This window comes from Aspergillus karnatakaensis (assembly GCF_047715665.1).
Source record: "Aspergillus karnatakaensis strain CBS 102800 unplaced genomic scaffold BJY04scaffold_24, whole genome shotgun sequence".
NCBI lineage: Eukaryota > Fungi > Ascomycota > Eurotiomycetes > Eurotiales > Aspergillaceae > Aspergillus > Aspergillus karnatakaensis.
The window spans coordinates 139,958-154,283 of NW_027395736.1; the positions used below are offsets into that span (position 1 = coordinate 139,958).

Consider the following 14,326-nt stretch of genomic DNA (forward strand, 5'->3'; position numbering starts at 1 on the left):
AGTCACCAAGGGGGCTTCGCAATTCGATTTTTGGTCTTCTAGCTCAATAAGGGATTATCCGATTTGGGCACGGTCGAGAAGCTGAAGGTACACCACTGTAACGAACATGGGGTTCATATGCGTTCCTTTGACTCGAGACTTACCCTAGAGCGGGCGGGTTAGTTCTGAGTTTTGTAAAGAAAACAGAAAAAATAGCGTGAACAGGCGTTGCTGAGCAACAAGGGAGGGAAAAGAGAAAGCCGAACCAATTCATTACCTAGACAAACGTAGTAGGCAGTAATGGTTGTCAATACTGACATGGTGGCAGTGATGAGGGTAAGAACCTAGAATGTCAACCACATAAGATGGTGCCGGCACGAACACTGAATCCAGCTGACCCAATGCAAGATGATATCCTGTGAGCCTGCAAAATCAAATCCCAACACCACAACAAAGGGGTATCTGATGCTAATGTAAAATACATGCGCCCATAACGTGGGGACTGAAGGGAGGAACAGAACAAAGCGAACAGTACAAATTGTACGCCCGTATATTACACACAACGTAGAGCGCGCAGGTTTCAGCTAGTAGCAGACCCCGCCAGTTGTTTCTCGCGCGTCATCAAGTCCTTGTCCATTTCAGACTGTGTCTGGTAACCGCCGAGCTTGAGAGCGTCGTCATTGCTGACGCTTTGGGGAATTTTCCCTATATCTGGACGTAGGCGTTTCAAACGAGCAGCTCGGTCTTTTGAAGCTTGCTGCTTTTTCTGGAGTTTTGACTTCTTCTTCTCCGACTCCTTTGGTTTTGACTCCTTCGGTTTAGACTCCTTCGGTTTTGGCGCCTTTAATTTTGGCGCCTTCGATTTTGATTCATTCGACTTTGACTCTTTCGACTCTAAGGCCTGTTGCTTGGGCCCTGCTGGAGGTTTCACTGGAAGAGGATGGGCAGAGGTTGGCAGTACAGGTGGCGGCGGCGGCGGAACTGCGTTGCTAGGCGGCGGGGATCCGTAAGGAGGTGGTGGCGGCGGCGAGGACGGCCCGTACTGAGCAAATCTAGGGTCGGTGTCGTAAAGTTCACGTAGCTGCCAGCGAACTTCGGTGTATTCGTCGAAGTTTGCGGCAATAATTGATCCCAGAAGACTCTCATCATTCTTATCAGAGGTCGCGGCAGAGTCCATCCGTGCCTTCAGAATTTGAAACGCATTCGAGAACGCCTTGCATACCACTCCAATCTGATGCGTGCCACCGGATACATCATTGTCTGGGTTGTTCGGATCCTCGATGGACAAACGTGCTTTGTTGTTTTCTTTGTAGACCTTGTAGACCCTCTGTAATCGCCTAGTAAGCAGTTGTAAGCTCGACATGAGAACAAGACCGACATACCTTGTTGAAGTATCCGGGAGGATTCAAGCGAATCCCAACTATTTCGTAATCAAAGTGATCTCCGTAAAATCGTAGCAGATCCATAAGGACACCACCGAGGTTTGGTGATTGATTTCCGTAGGGCATATGCTGGAGAAGGCTGGTAACAAGGCAAGTGATGGAAAACCCGCCCAGGCCGCCACTAGGAACCTCGTTTAGGCCTCTGACTAGTAGAAACTGTTTGATAATGGACACAATAACAGGCATCGCGGGGTATTCTGACTTCCACTGTCGGAAGGTCTTGTTCGCAACAATGCCGCTATCATTGTCGAACGATAGATCTACTTTGAGTCCCGTTACCTTATCCACGAACTTCAAGATGGGGACACGAGCATGTGCGATGGTTTCGACAGAACCAGGCACAGCTAGGTCCTTATTCTTGATGAATGCAGCAAAGGCATAGATCTGTCCCTTTCTCTCCCCAAAAGTTTTGATGCCGGAGCGCATGAAACTGTTGGAGAGAAGAACAAGATCCATATCGGCATTGGGGAGGTATAATCCGGAAGCGAACGAGCCAAAGGCGCGAATCTGCACATTGTGATAACGGCTACGGAAGGCAGCCTGGAGCCTAGACACTAGGTCTTCCCGGACGATTTGCTCGTAAGGCAAGGGTTTCACCCAGTGGTAGAAGTTCAAGATCTCATTATGAAGCCTAGTTCGGGTTAGATCGGCCATGACACTAACAACAAGCTATTAACATTAACATACCTTGTACCCAGGTGAAGGGTGGGTTGCATAGAACTTGACCAAGGCGTCCCCGTTTCGGAAGGGCGTACTTTCCAGACACCTATGATCGAGCCGTCTTGGTGAAATTTGCCCAAAGGCTTTCCAAATGGTCTAGACGGCCCTTTTATCTCATCGTCGTATGTCCTCTTGCGATTCCCGAGCGCTGGGTCACCTCCCTGCAAGTGACGTCTAGGTCCCGTGGGCGCATTTTCCGGGGGGCTACTCGTTTCGGCCTCGTCGACCAAGCCAGCAAGAGAAATAAAATCCTCGTTGGAGACCACAGCATCAGTCTTGGCGGGCTGGGCGCTTGCTTGGAGACGAGCTTTCCGGATCAGCTTCACCACATCTATTTTCTTATTCTGGCTTTCGTCTGGGGGTGGTAGTGCGGTGTACGGGTCGGGGTTTGACCACTTCGGCGCCGGTTGAGTTTCGATGACAGTGTCAGTGTCGGCAGCAGCTGCAGTATTGCTTTCCAAAGCGCGCTTCTTGTTCGGACGCGACTCCGCTTCTTCGTCCGACGACACATCCATTTCGGCTTCCTCGCTGTCACTGAGGTTTTCAAGCCGCGCGAATTTCATAGCTGGCTTCACATCTCCGGTCTCAGGCGCAACTAGTAACTCTGGTGTTGCCTCCCTCGTTGTCCTCAGAAGCGGCCTCTCTGACGTCGCAGGGCGCTGGTACCGAAAAGTGAACTCGTGTTTGGGTCTGGACTGCGATGACCGATTACCTCGGAACTCGAAGGCCGGTGGTGGCATCGCGGAAAAAAACAGTCCAGATTGCGTACTATGGGAGGACCTAGAGGTAGTAGCATGAAGATATGAATGCCTGATCAGGAATAATGAGCACTTTGACCGTCCGAAATGCATTTGTGACCAGACCAAGCGGGTGACGCGCGCTTTTCTGCGGCAGAAAATTCGTATCTAGCGAAAGGCGGTGAGATTGAAAAAGCGACGAGTGTGGTGGTGCCAAGCTTGCATGATGCAGGTGCTACCGTGCTACCTACGTACTGGTAGTAACTAACTACTACTTACTCCAGAGTCAAAGTCCCCTCTACGAGCTCGGACACGGACACGGACACGGTTGCTGAGCAAACTTTCAGAGACTTGGTATCGTTCTATCTGCTATTCCAAGTCTTCAGCCCAGCTTCCAGCTGCTCAACCAAGCCCTTGTCAACCGCCATTTCCGAGAAGCTGGTTCGACGCGTAGCCCAATGGAACCATTCCTCAGCCCTAGGGCCACTCTCTGCGCGAAGAAGACCGACGCTCACATCAAGGAGCAATGGTCTCTTCTTGCAATGCCAGAACACTGACGCCCCGCAGCGGCTGCAAAACTCTCGATAGACCTCAGGGGAGCTCTCATACCGCTTCATCGTACCGACACTAAAAGCCAGCGGTGACTTCTGCCTGGTCAAGATGTTTGATTTGGGAATGAATGCCCATGTCTGGATTGGGAAACCACTGGCTAGTCGACAGGTGCGACAGGCACAAGTTCCTGCCATATACTTACTTTTATTATCGCACAGCCACCACTTCACATCTTCTTCATTCTCCGCAGAGGCCCCTGAGTTGTATGGCACGATGATATCTGGCCAATGGGACCATGGCCTCTCGGACGTCGAGTCGGGGCGAGTAATATAGAGCTGTATACCCCTACAGTGACACTGCGCGAGAAGTTGCGCAGGGCTGTGGTTGGACTCTTTGGCTTTAGATCTGCTTACATCTGAGTTTCGGCTGCTGGTTTGAGGGTCGAGCCAACATGAGACGGCCGAGTCCGCCACCTCACCCGGAAGAAAGGATGATAGACCACCGTCATGTGTATCAACAACTGCCCAGTGTTGGAAGATTTCGCTCTGGGGCGGACATTCCATCAACCCTGATGCGACGAAGAAACGACCATCGGTCATAGAGTGCGCAAAGACATGCGACCCGCAAGTTCCGCAAAAGTACCGGCTGAGTGAGTCTGACTGCTGATACCTCTCTAGACCCTCGACCTGCGGATCATTCTGTAGGAGGTAATAACAAGTACAGATTTGCCCAGAAACCGCTCGACATTCTGGGCAGTGGCAAAGGTTCAGCACGCGGTCGTAACTTGATGGGTCGAGCTGCACTTGTTGTGCTGCTCTCGCGCATAGACAGGAGATCAAATGTTCCATTTGTGTTGGGTCTTCCATGACCACTGTCATGGACAACTTCACGTAGTGGCGTATTAGCTAAGGCCTTGGGACTCTGTAACAGCTTACCTGCTTCGTTAGCGAGTGACTCCAGACTGTGTAGACACATACAAACTGGACTCGCTCGTCGAAATTGACAACTTCCGAAGCCTGCCACAGCCCATCCTTGGAGATATGGGGAATTCCAGTTGGCTTCTGAAAAGCCTAAGATCCGCCTTCTTGCAGAAATCTGCTCATCACTAAAATAGTAGAGTTGTCCGGAATACACCCGTCTCGGAATGTCGCAATGCGGCAGCGGCTGCCTATAAATACCCGATACTTGACCCCGCCATCGTCTCTTTCCCTCTCTTCCCCTCCCAAGTATCGGATCGAATTCTACAAGTCTCACGCAAGTGACCAATATCCTCACATTTACAAGAAAATATTCTTGAAAGACCTCCATATCTCAAAATGGGTACGTGATTCGTCCATTTCCTCCAAGGTTGTTTGTGCCTAGCGGGGAAGATGGCGGGGTATCATTTGAACTCCCTTGAACCTCCAGACCAAACGCCCAGGGTTCTCGCGCAAATAACAGAGACGATGATGCTAACATGTCTTGGTTACTCTAGCCCACGGATGCTCTTGCGGTGCTTCATGCCAGTGCCCTGCCGGCCAGTGCAACTGCCCTGTAAGCTTATTTGTCGCACTGACTTGGAGCGCTCGCTAACGCAAGTCTCTACAGAAGAACTAAATACCTCGGTGACACCTTGATGAACGATCGGAGTGAAAAGATGATGGACTTCTATGCTGAATGATGGGGGATGATGTTTTGTCTTCGACAAGTTCTTAGCACAAAATGCACATAGATTTCTTCTCTCAGGCCTTTATTCCTATGGCCACTCTAGCTCTGTTCACAGTGTAGCGATCTTGCTGTCACCTTTGCTGCGATTTAGAGCCCGCCCTTCTGCTTTCAGGTAGTATCATCATGGCATGCTCTTTGCAAGTTTGCATATCCTGAAAGTGCCAACGCCCCCCAACCCGGACACGACCCCTCCTTCTCCGTCGATGCAGATTCCGCGGTCTTCTACAGACTAGCTGAGCGTGCGGCTGTCGCGGATTAATCTTAAGAGCCCACTGCGCCATTATCGCTAATGCAGGAAATACTGGCGGAGATCCATCTCACCCCACCATGACCAGGGCGAGGTGCTAGCTTAGGGGTTTGAGCAAGGCACCCACCACCTGAAACAGAGTAGTCGTCCCTGGGGGCATTTATCCCTCATGCCAACAAAAGCGCAGCCGCAGTATCAGAACTTGAGGTGCCATGTCTGTTCTGATGTCTGGTTCACTTTGTGGGCATTTCACCAATCTCACCAATCTCGTTTATTTCCTATTTATCCCTCATCAAACAAACGGCTGCACAGTCTGAGTGCCCGAGCTCAAGCTCCAGGTGACACCCTGGTCATCAGAGGACGACACTCACCAATGGCTGTCTGTCTAGTGGCAATGTAGGAGATAAGATGATGCAGGACTAGCGCATACAAGGCGATATTAAGACGCTGGTCATTCAGTGGAGACTGGAGGTGGATGGGGTTCCTTGACGAGTACTATACTGTGCCCTCCATACAAAGGAGCTTGAGGAACATGTGTTTCTCATGTAATAGGATATGATAAGTGATGAGGTAACTTTCTGCAGACAGCCTCCAGCTTCTCATCGCTAGCCTCACTTGGGAGTCTCTATGGATACCTATCATGATCGGATTGGTAGTTGGTGTCCCCTCTTGAACGTGGCATGACTTGGACCACAGCATACCTACCCCAGTAGCATTGCAGTAACCTCCGAAGGGCCGCCAGAGGAACAGAACCTTTATCCTGCCTTGGTTATTGAGCCTTGGACCGCTTTGCATCGTATCATTGCTTTGCACTTTTGCAGTCAGTGCACGCCGGGCAACTGCCAACAACCCCCACATTGGCCGTTCCCCTCTTCCCTCCTATCGCCCGTCTATTGTCCGATGAAGATCCAACAACAAAGACAAGGAGAAAAAGCAAAACATTGAACGTTAAGTTTCAGCATGACTTTGACCATCATCGCAGGGGCCTCTCGCTCCGTAGAAGAAAACAAATCGGAGGATGACTGGAGAACAACACTGTATCTCGATTGGCGGACGTCCCACACCCACACCAGATCATGGCCATGCTGCTGCTTGCGGGACTCCACTATGCTGCTTTGGTCAAGCATGGTCGAATGGAGATAAGTGGCTGCGTCTGCGTAGTTGTGCATGTGCGTGCGTACTTACGTGGGAGGGTAGGTGGTAGCTCTGAGTATTATGGCGTACTCCGTGTGGTGTAAAGTATGTGTTGGATGGATGGAGCGCTTGTCTTGCCCTTCTAGTAGTATCAGTGATACCTGCTAGTGGGGGAGGTAAGAACGAGAAAGGCATATAAACGACCCCTTGTCCCTCATTTCTCTGGCCTTTCTTCTTTCTGTATCCTCCATCCTACTCCTCAACAAACTATCTACCATTCCAACCGGTTTACCAACCACCCAACTACAATCACCATGTCTCCCTGCACCTGCAACTGCTGCTCCGGAGAGTGCAACTCCTGCTCTTGCAACTCCTGCACTGTATGTCTCCCTTCTCTCAACTTGTTCTTTCTTGCCTTGCTGGATATAGTATGCTCGATCTATACTATATCCGCTATTCGAAGGTATAAGAGCCGGGCTAACATGCTGATCAACAGCACTAAACCCCCCAACAATATCGAGCGAGCATCCCTCCCGTCAATAAATACCTCGCGGTCAATACTCAACGCCCGGTGGTGACGATGACATGATGAAGGCATTCATGGTTGCTGTGTGGAGACCAACTCTAGGTCCGGGTCGAAGTCGAGGATAGGGTGTTTGCTATTGCTACTTCTTGTTTTTATTGATAACATGATCATGCATTGGGAGAGACCATCAGTATATAAAGGAAATAAATATAAATAAATGGGGTTTGAATATGAGTCGAAGATTCTGTAAGATTGCGTTCGCTGTAGACTGTATGTTTATTTGCTTCTAGCTGCTGGTCGGGTTGAGATGGGTTGGAGTAACTGCTCTGATAAAGACAGATAGATAGATCTAGGAAGAAACGCGAATCCAACGCTGTATGCAATGATCTAGCAGTAACTGTCCTATAGGTCAACGTTTATACACGTACGCCCAAGCCCTCACAGCTCATCCTTGGCCCTGGGAGCCACGTTCCCAGGCTCCTCGCCACCAGCACAAACAGCCGGCGTGGTGACAAGCATTGAATAAACACACTTCTCATCCTCTGCAATCTTCAGAATCTCATTCTCCTCGCCACATTCCAAGATAACGGTTGTTGACCGCGCAGGTCCATTCCAGCAGCCCTGGCCCTTGGTGTACTCCAGAGAAGTCTTGAAGACTTGGACGATTTCACCCGTCTCGTTCAGCTCGTCGACGCTGACGGAGCCAATGCGCTCGAATTTGCCCATCCGTGCGGAGGACCCACCTTTCTTGGGAATCTGTTTGGTTTGGTCGAGGAAGCAGTGCTCGTACGTGTACTCGCCGGCGTCCTTTTGAATGCAGACGCCCTTCAAGGCGCGGAAGATGGAGGCTACGCCGTAGTCGGTATTGAGGTCGGATTGATGGTCCTTTAGGCGTTTCTTGAGGTCTCCAAGATCCTTCTCAGCTGCTTTAACGGCGTCACGAGCTTGCGTCACTGCCTTGGACTCGGATGCCGAGGGCTTATCTTTGGCAGGGAGAATACCACTGCTTTCAAGGAAGCTTGTGAGAGAGCTGAACTTGTCTTCAATGAAACCAACCAATGACGGTGGCAGGTAGGCTGCAAGTTTGTAGACTGGTATTGTCAGCTCCGAATGACCTGAGATCAAAGGGGTACACATACCTGGGTCAGGCTCAACATCACCTTCGCCCTCCCATTGCTCCCAGTTGATTCCTGATTCCTCGTTATCCTGTTGAGAGATTGCCTCCCAGTCACGATCGCGCGCACTATTCAGGATGGTGTCTATTGTTCCTTTAGCGGCGTAGTCCTCCCAACTGCGCACAGCGCGCTTGACTCCCTCGTCGTTAAAGTTCGGGTTGTATTCAACCTTGAACTTGGATAGAATCTCCTCAAGCTCCTGGACGCGAGTCTTGATCTCGTCTCTCTCCTTGCGCACCTCCACCAATGCATTCCGGAGTTCCTCCACGCGGCCCTTAGCCAGATCCGCTAGAACATTCACCTTGCCCGTCTTCTTCCCCTTCACGACCTTGCTCGCCTCCTTCTTCTGGATATCCTCAAGATCGGCCTCCAGATCCCTCAACTTGATCTCCTTACTCTCAATCTCCGTCTTCAACGCCGTAATCAGATCCTCCACCTCTTTTTGCTGCCTTCCCGCATCAACAAGCAGATCCCGCTTCTTCTTTAGCGCCGCAGTCATACTCTTCTCTCTCTTCTCCTCCTTCTTGCGCCACTCCTTGCCTATCTCCTTGCATTTATCATCGCACTTTGTCCCACCGACCCTCGCCCACTCGTCGCTACCATCACAGCAAAGCTCATAGTCGCAGATGCCATCATTGACCCGTTGAAAGGGAACATAAGCTGGCTTATGACCCTTGTTCTTGCAGTAGAAGCCTGGGAGTGCAGCCTTGATGTCGTCGTCGCTATGACCGGGGCGGTGGGCGACGTTCAGCGGAGAGTTCCCGGATAGATGCGCGCAGGCTGCGGTGCCGGGTTCGTCACTGCCATCGGGGCAGTCGCAGTAATCATCATTTACGGCGGAGAATGGGATCTGGACTGCGGGGTGCGATATGCATGAGAAAGTCGTGGTGTCTTTGTAGAATTTCGCGACTGTTGGTCATACACAATTAGCCTTGGTCTTGGGATTTCAACAACCATATAGCCTCAGCCATCCCCAAAAGTCCGGGAATAGCAGAATAGGCCCATAGAGACTGATAAGAGATACTCACACTCAGGCCCAACGCCGCGGGGTCGAGCATCCTCCTTCGCAGCAACCAGCGTCGAGCAGGCCGCCAAGCTCGCAAGCAAGAGCGATTTCTGAGAGAAAATCATCGTTGCCGCATTGACCTCCTTTCAATGCCAGGTAGCAGCCAGTGCACGATGCTCCCAGCTCCAATGGTGGAATTACGAAGATCCTCGGTTTCGACAAGGCTTCTGGCCAGCTGTTGATAACCCTGGGCCTGGAGCTAGGTTAATCTGGGGAACTATGCGCTTAGTCATCGCCGTCATCCTGCGGGCGGACTGTGGCAATGACAGGCTTCAAAGTGGACTTTTTTTTTTGCAACTATACAACTTCGAGTGACTCTTTTGCAAAGATGGGCAATGACGGTGGCAGGTAGGCTTGCAACTTTTTATCAGCTCACGCTCGAGTGCTTATTATGTTTATAGCATCCCCACCCGCCGCGAACTCGTCCGCGAAGCCGCCCGCAACCCAACAACAGCGCAAATAAAAGAAACCCAGCGCGAACTGCAAGAACATTTTTGGACGACCTGTCCTATTTCACATAAACCCCTCCTCCGTCCAATCGTCTCCGACTGCGCCGGGAATCTATACAACAAAGATGCGATCTTGAAATTCCTCATTCCGGGCGAAGAAGTCGAGGGGATCAGTTCAAAGGCCGATTGCGAGGAGATTCTTGCAGGGAGAGTCAAGGGGTTGAGGGATGTTGTTGAGTTGAATTTCGAGATTGATACGGAGCGCGAGGGACATCCGGTGTCTGGCTCCAACGGCGACAAGCGCGAGGGGTGGATTTGTCCCGTGACGGCGAAGCAGTTGGGGCCCAGTGTAAAGGCAGTTTACATCGTGCCTTGTGGGCATGTTTTCTCGGAGGAGGCGATTCGGCAATTGAAGGGAGATAAGTGCTTACAGGTTCGTCGGCTCTATTGCGGAGTGTTTGACATGAGGCTAACGGACATAGTGCAACGAGTCTTACACCGAAGACAACGTCATCCCGATTCTCCCTACGAAAGAAGAAGACAAAAAGCGACTGTTTGCGAGATCGCAAAAGCTGGCCGAGCAGAGCCTCACTCACTCGTTAAAGAAAGCCCCCGGGGCGAAAAAGCGCAAGAAGAACGCAAACGGTGATTCGGGCACAGTTTCCGAGAACAAGACAACCAAAGGTGACGCCGCGAAGACCACTTCGACTAAGAATCTGTCAGCGACGAACAGTCGAAGCAACACCTCTACTCCGACACCCTCCACGCCCAGTGGGATTAAGCACGCAGCGACAGCAATGCTAACCGCACGGGTTCTGGAAGAGGAGAATGAGAAGAAGAAGCGGCGAAAGCTGATCGGTGCGAATGATAATATAAGCAGTCTTTATACGAAGGAGTCGAACCAAGGAAGGTACAACACGGATTTCATGACGAGGGGTTTCTCTGTCCCTACCCCTAAGAAATGATATGATTCATGTCTATTATGGCGTTACACGGTTGGGGCTTACTGGTTCGGGTGATTACTTTAAGTCATTCGATGGAGTACGAATCTAGATGTACATATTTATATCATTTCAAGAGTTTGAATGAAAAATGGTTCTATTGTACACAAGGCGTAAATATTGGATAAAATGACATGCTACAAGAACAAGACAGGAAGAGTTAGTTTCAGCTCCGGACCGAGACCTCGAATTAGTTGGTAAGGCCTCGTTTACGAAGCTCAGCTTGAATGAACTTCTTCCGCCCGAGCTCCTCATCTCTGTCGATCGGGCCCTGTCTCTTCTCGAAGACCTTGACATTGGCTAGACTTCGGAGGCTCTTGTTGCCTGCAAGTTCCTGGGCGAGCTTCTTGGGCTTGGGCTTCGTCACTTCAAGAACGTGATCCACAATATCCCCAACGGATGAAGCTGCTTCAATGACAGGGTCGGGGAAGTGGTGCCCCGTGAGTTGGGAGTACCGTTTCAAGAACTGTAGGAAACCCAAATTAGTATGTCCTCGCCAGATGGGCCATTCGTTAGACTTACGGCAAACTTGGTCGCTGGATGAGCGAGTGATAAAGAGAGGTAGCCCTTATGCGGACTGTAGGTGTGCCCAAAGAAGGGCCCGTTTGTGGTCTTCTGGACAGGCTCTGCTTCTTCCTCAACATCTTCTTCCATTATTTCCTCTACCTCCTCTACTTCCTCACCGGCTTGCTGCGTCGCAGCATCCTCTGGAGCAGCGACGGGCGGGTTTGCGATCTGCTTGAAAACATAAGCCAGGGATTCCTTCGACTCCTCGTCTGGGTACTCTAGAGCCGAACTCCATTTGCCTTCCGACTTCGGTTGCACTCTGCAGTTGTAGATAAGTTCAAATACAGATTCGTCGTGTTCGACGACGCTGCAGACACGGCCGAGTGGTTTCTCTAGTTGATACATCAGGCAGATCTCAACAGTGGCTTGATGAGCAGCCAAGTACAAAAGTCCAGGCTTTGTGAGTCGGCGGTTGGAAGAGAAACTGGTAAAAAGGCAAAGTGATATTAGCCGGTTGCACCCTGTGCATGTTTGTAGCTTGACGGAGGTATGTCGCTGCGTCGCAGACGGGGGCTATGGAGATACTCACGATGTATAACCATCGGCATTCGTAGCAGGCAGGTCGGTCCATTTCCCTAAATGTCCAATCCGCTCAATCCCCGCCCAATTGGTCGCCGGCTCATACGCATCATCCACACCCTCAGTCTCTTCCGCAATAGCAGCTGGTGTCTCCGCGGCCGAAGCCACAGGAGCTTCACCCTCGCCCTGGCTCACTTCCTTAGCCTCCTCCTCGGGCACCACCTGTTTCCCCTCACGGCCCTTCTTGAATTTCTTCTCAAAAACACCCTCTCCTCCATAGGGATCCTTCAGACCGGGCGGATTGTCGGTACCCCAGAGCTTCTTGCGGACACGTTCGGTAATCGAGTCGTTGGAAGCATTTCGCAGAAATTGACGAGCGACGATGGGGCTGGCGCGCGTTCCATGTCTGCAGACTGAGCAGACAAATGTTCGTGACCCCTGGCGAGGAGCCACCTCAAGGTTCAACAATCGCAGCGAGGAGCGCATGATTGCGACGTTGAGGGTTTGGTCTTGGGGTTCTCCGATGGCCTGAAAAGTTTAGGAACGCGGAATTGCGGAGCACGTGACCTAAGGAGTATGGGCTTGGCACTCGGTGCTCATCGCCGACCTACTGGTTTATTTCTTTTGATTCTCTTGAGAGAAAAGTCTAATTACTCCTGTTGTTGAATAGATTATGGGAAATTTTGTTCTATGGATAACGGCTTATGTACAGGTATCTGACGCTAAAATCATTACAGAAATCCGTGGCCATTCCTACTCCCGGACAAACATACCCGCCATACCCATACCGGTACCAATGCACATACTGACAACACCAATCTCTTGACCAGTACGCTCAAGCTCAGGTAGCAACGTCGCGAGCTGTCTGGCTCCAGTGGCACCGAGAGGGTGGCCGATGGCGATAGCACCACCCTTAGGGTTGATCTTGGCCTCGTCAATGCCCAGCTTGCGGGCACAGTAGATAGCCTGAGAGGCAAAAGCCTCGTTGAGTTCCCAAATGCCAACATCGGAAACATTGACGTCAAGCTGCTGGAGAAGCTTGGGGATGGCGACAGCAGGGCCAACACCCATCTCATCGGGGGCGCATCCGGCAACAGCGGTACCGACCCAGCGACCCTTGATAGAAGAGGCAAGGCCGAGTTCTGTGGCAGTAGAGCGGCGCATCAGGAGCGTAGCAGCAGCACCATCGCTGACCTGGGAGCTGTTTCCTGCAGTGCTGGAGCCCGTGGCGGAGAAAGCGGGCTTCAGCGAAGCCATCTTCTCGACAGAAATGTTGGCACGGATACCGTCGTCTTTGCTGACGGTGATCTCCGTGGGAGGAGTATCAGGGTTCTGAGCATCATATGAGAGGGTCTTCACGCTGACGATTTCCGAATCGAATAATCCGGCATTTTGCGCCGCAGCAGCTTTCTTGTGAGAGTTGGCAGCGAAGGCATCCTGGTCCTCTCTGCTAACGCCGTAGCGAGAAGCAACGTTCTCGGAGGTGATACCCATAGGCATGATACAGTCCTGCGCATCCTTCGAGTGCGACTCCTTCAGCTCGGGCCATAAAACAGTAGGGATGGCGCGAGAACCGTAGTTTCGGGTCATGGATTCCATTCCTCCACCGACACCAATGTTGTTCACTCCCGCCCGAATGCTGTTTCCGATGGTCGAGATTGCAGCCAGACCAGACGAACATTGTCTGTTGATGGTATGGAAGGGGACGCTGTGAGGAAAGCCTGCGTGGATCTGGGCCATACGGCCGGCCTTTGCGCCGCCGAGTTCTTGGAGCACTGAACCAATACACACATCCTCGATCAAAGCCGGGTCGAGGTTAGGGTTCGCTTCAAGGGTCGCCTTCAAAACATGAGCGAGAAGCTCTTCCGGATAAGCGTCCTTGAAACCTCCCTTCTTCGCACGAGTGACAGGCGTGCGGAGCGACGAGAGGATAACGATATCCGAAGGCGACTTCTGGAGGACCTGGCGCAGGCCGCGGGGAATTGGAGAGGCCATAACGGGCAGATGTGTCTTCGACTTGAGCTATTCCTACTTGGCTCCATTCAATAGTTAGAAATAAAAATTGTAAAGGGATGTTGATCCGCTTTGTACTCACAGGGGGGGGATTTCCGAAATACGTGCCGGCGCCGACGAATTGGGGGATGCAACTCTTGACAGCCACTCTGCGAGTGATATAAGAAGTCAAATGTAGTCAAGCTTGAGTTTTAGCCGTTCATCTGGAATCCGGGGGCTCGAAGCCCATTTAAAGAGGGCATTCCCAATTTGCCATCGAATGGCGGCCAACTGCCGGCAATGAAGATCGGCTAAGGGCTCTGCCGCCGAAAGGTTGGGGATGTGGGGAAGACTGCCGACCATCACTGGAGCTCCCCTTAACCGGCAACCCATATCAAGTAGTCGCAAACTAGATGATCACGCTGAGACATTTACGAAGTTGTGTTTCAACAGACCTTATGAATGTCAAAAGCATACCGCACCCTGAATATTCATGTGGGATCTGTGGCAAAC

The 14,326-nt window shown here is 51.5% G+C and overlaps 7 protein-coding genes across 7 annotated transcripts; 1 reads left to right on the top strand and 6 right to left on the bottom strand.

Moving 5' to 3' along the window:
• Positions 1 to 559: 559 nt before the first annotated feature.
• On the bottom strand, positions 560 to 2,881 carry BJY04DRAFT_207517 (putative topoisomerase family protein TRF4; the record flags this gene model as incomplete). The annotated part of the gene is made up of 3 exons (XM_073713864.1): positions 560 to 1,306; positions 1,362 to 2,052; positions 2,109 to 2,881. 3 exons carry the CDS (start codon positions 2,879 to 2,881, stop codon positions 560 to 562), a joined length of 2,211 nt encoding a protein of 736 aa, XP_073571221.1.
• A 261-nt stretch (positions 2,882 to 3,142) lies between these two features.
• On the bottom strand, positions 3,143 to 4,650 carry BJY04DRAFT_188850 (Mss4-like protein). Its single transcript, XM_073711290.1, has 2 exons — positions 4,366 to 4,650; positions 3,143 to 4,314 (listed from the first exon to the last, which is right to left on the bottom strand). The coding sequence occupies exon 2, from the start codon at positions 4,306 to 4,308 to the stop codon at positions 3,241 to 3,243; it is 1,068 nt and encodes a 355-aa protein (XP_073571222.1). The 5' UTR covers positions 4,309 to 4,314; positions 4,366 to 4,650; the 3' UTR covers positions 3,143 to 3,240.
• A 2,644-nt stretch (positions 4,651 to 7,294) lies between these two features.
• BJY04DRAFT_188857 (putative protein kinase C substrate) lies at positions 7,295 to 9,450 on the bottom strand. Its single transcript, XM_073711291.1, has 3 exons — positions 9,248 to 9,450; positions 8,184 to 9,128; positions 7,295 to 8,135 (listed from the first exon to the last, which is right to left on the bottom strand). Exons 1-3 carry the CDS (start codon positions 9,348 to 9,350, stop codon positions 7,483 to 7,485), a joined length of 1,701 nt encoding a protein of 566 aa, XP_073571223.1. The 5' UTR covers positions 9,351 to 9,450; the 3' UTR covers positions 7,295 to 7,482.
• A 163-nt stretch (positions 9,451 to 9,613) lies between these two features.
• BJY04DRAFT_218228 (uncharacterized protein) lies at positions 9,614 to 10,699 on the top strand (the record flags this gene model as incomplete). Its single annotated transcript, XM_073716268.1, has 3 exons — positions 9,614 to 9,633; positions 9,687 to 10,167; positions 10,217 to 10,699. The coding sequence occupies 3 exons, from the start codon at positions 9,614 to 9,616 to the stop codon at positions 10,697 to 10,699; spliced, it is 984 nt and encodes a 327-aa protein (XP_073571224.1).
• A 113-nt stretch (positions 10,700 to 10,812) lies between these two features.
• On the bottom strand, positions 10,813 to 12,334 carry BJY04DRAFT_188860 (mitochondrial 54S ribosomal mL50 protein). The gene is made up of 3 exons (XM_073711292.1): positions 11,832 to 12,334; positions 11,258 to 11,726; positions 10,813 to 11,201 (listed from the first exon to the last, which is right to left on the bottom strand). The coding sequence occupies exons 1-3, from the start codon at positions 12,305 to 12,307 to the stop codon at positions 10,926 to 10,928; spliced, it is 1,221 nt and encodes a 406-aa protein (XP_073571225.1). The 5' UTR covers positions 12,308 to 12,334; the 3' UTR covers positions 10,813 to 10,925.
• A 148-nt stretch (positions 12,335 to 12,482) lies between these two features.
• BJY04DRAFT_188861 (thiolase family protein) lies at positions 12,483 to 14,320 on the bottom strand. The gene is made up of 2 exons (XM_073711293.1): positions 13,917 to 14,320; positions 12,483 to 13,849 (listed from the first exon to the last, which is right to left on the bottom strand). Exon 2 carries the CDS (start codon positions 13,814 to 13,816, stop codon positions 12,575 to 12,577), a length of 1,242 nt encoding a protein of 413 aa, XP_073571226.1. The 5' UTR covers positions 13,817 to 13,849; positions 13,917 to 14,320; the 3' UTR covers positions 12,483 to 12,574.
• BJY04DRAFT_188862 (uncharacterized protein) lies at positions 13,836 to 14,320 on the bottom strand. The gene is made up of 2 exons (XM_073711294.1): positions 13,917 to 14,320; positions 13,836 to 13,859 (listed from the first exon to the last, which is right to left on the bottom strand). Exon 1 carries the CDS (start codon positions 14,204 to 14,206, stop codon positions 14,003 to 14,005), a length of 204 nt encoding a protein of 67 aa, XP_073571227.1. The 5' UTR covers positions 14,207 to 14,320; the 3' UTR covers positions 13,836 to 13,859; positions 13,917 to 14,002.
• Positions 14,321 to 14,326: the final 6 nt, after the last annotated feature.

Bases quoted from the DNA above. Each gene is read 5' to 3' on its own strand.
- BJY04DRAFT_188857 (XM_073711291.1), bottom strand. From the start codon at position 9,350: ATGATTTTCTCTCAGAAATCGCTCTTGCTTGCGAGCTTGGCGGCCTGC. The intron at 9,129-9,247 runs GTGAGTATCTCT...TATGACCAACAG, and splicing joins CCGCGGCGTTGGGCCTGAGT to TCGCGAAATTCTACAAAGAC. The intron at 8,136-8,183 runs GTATGTGTACCC...TGACAATACCAG, and splicing joins TGATGTTGAGCCTGACCCAG to TCTACAAACTTGCAGCCTAC.
- BJY04DRAFT_188862 (XM_073711294.1), bottom strand. From the start codon at position 14,206: ATGGGTTGCCGGTTAAGGGGAGCTCCAGTGATGGTCGGCAGTCTTCCC.
- BJY04DRAFT_188860 (XM_073711292.1), bottom strand. From the start codon at position 12,307: ATGCGCTCCTCGCTGCGATTGTTGAACCTTGAGGTGGCTCCTCGCCAG. The intron at 11,727-11,831 runs GTGAGTATCTCC...CCTTTTTACCAG, and splicing joins AATGCCGATGGTTATACATC to TTTCTCTTCCAACCGCCGAC. The intron at 11,202-11,257 runs GTAAGTCTAACG...GGTTTCCTACAG, and splicing joins ATCCAGCGACCAAGTTTGCC to TTCTTGAAACGGTACTCCCA.
- BJY04DRAFT_188850 (XM_073711290.1), bottom strand. From the start codon at position 4,308: ATGACAGTGGTCATGGAAGACCCAACACAAATGGAACATTTGATCTCC.
- BJY04DRAFT_188861 (XM_073711293.1), bottom strand. From the start codon at position 13,816: ATGGCCTCTCCAATTCCCCGCGGCCTGCGCCAGGTCCTCCAGAAGTCG.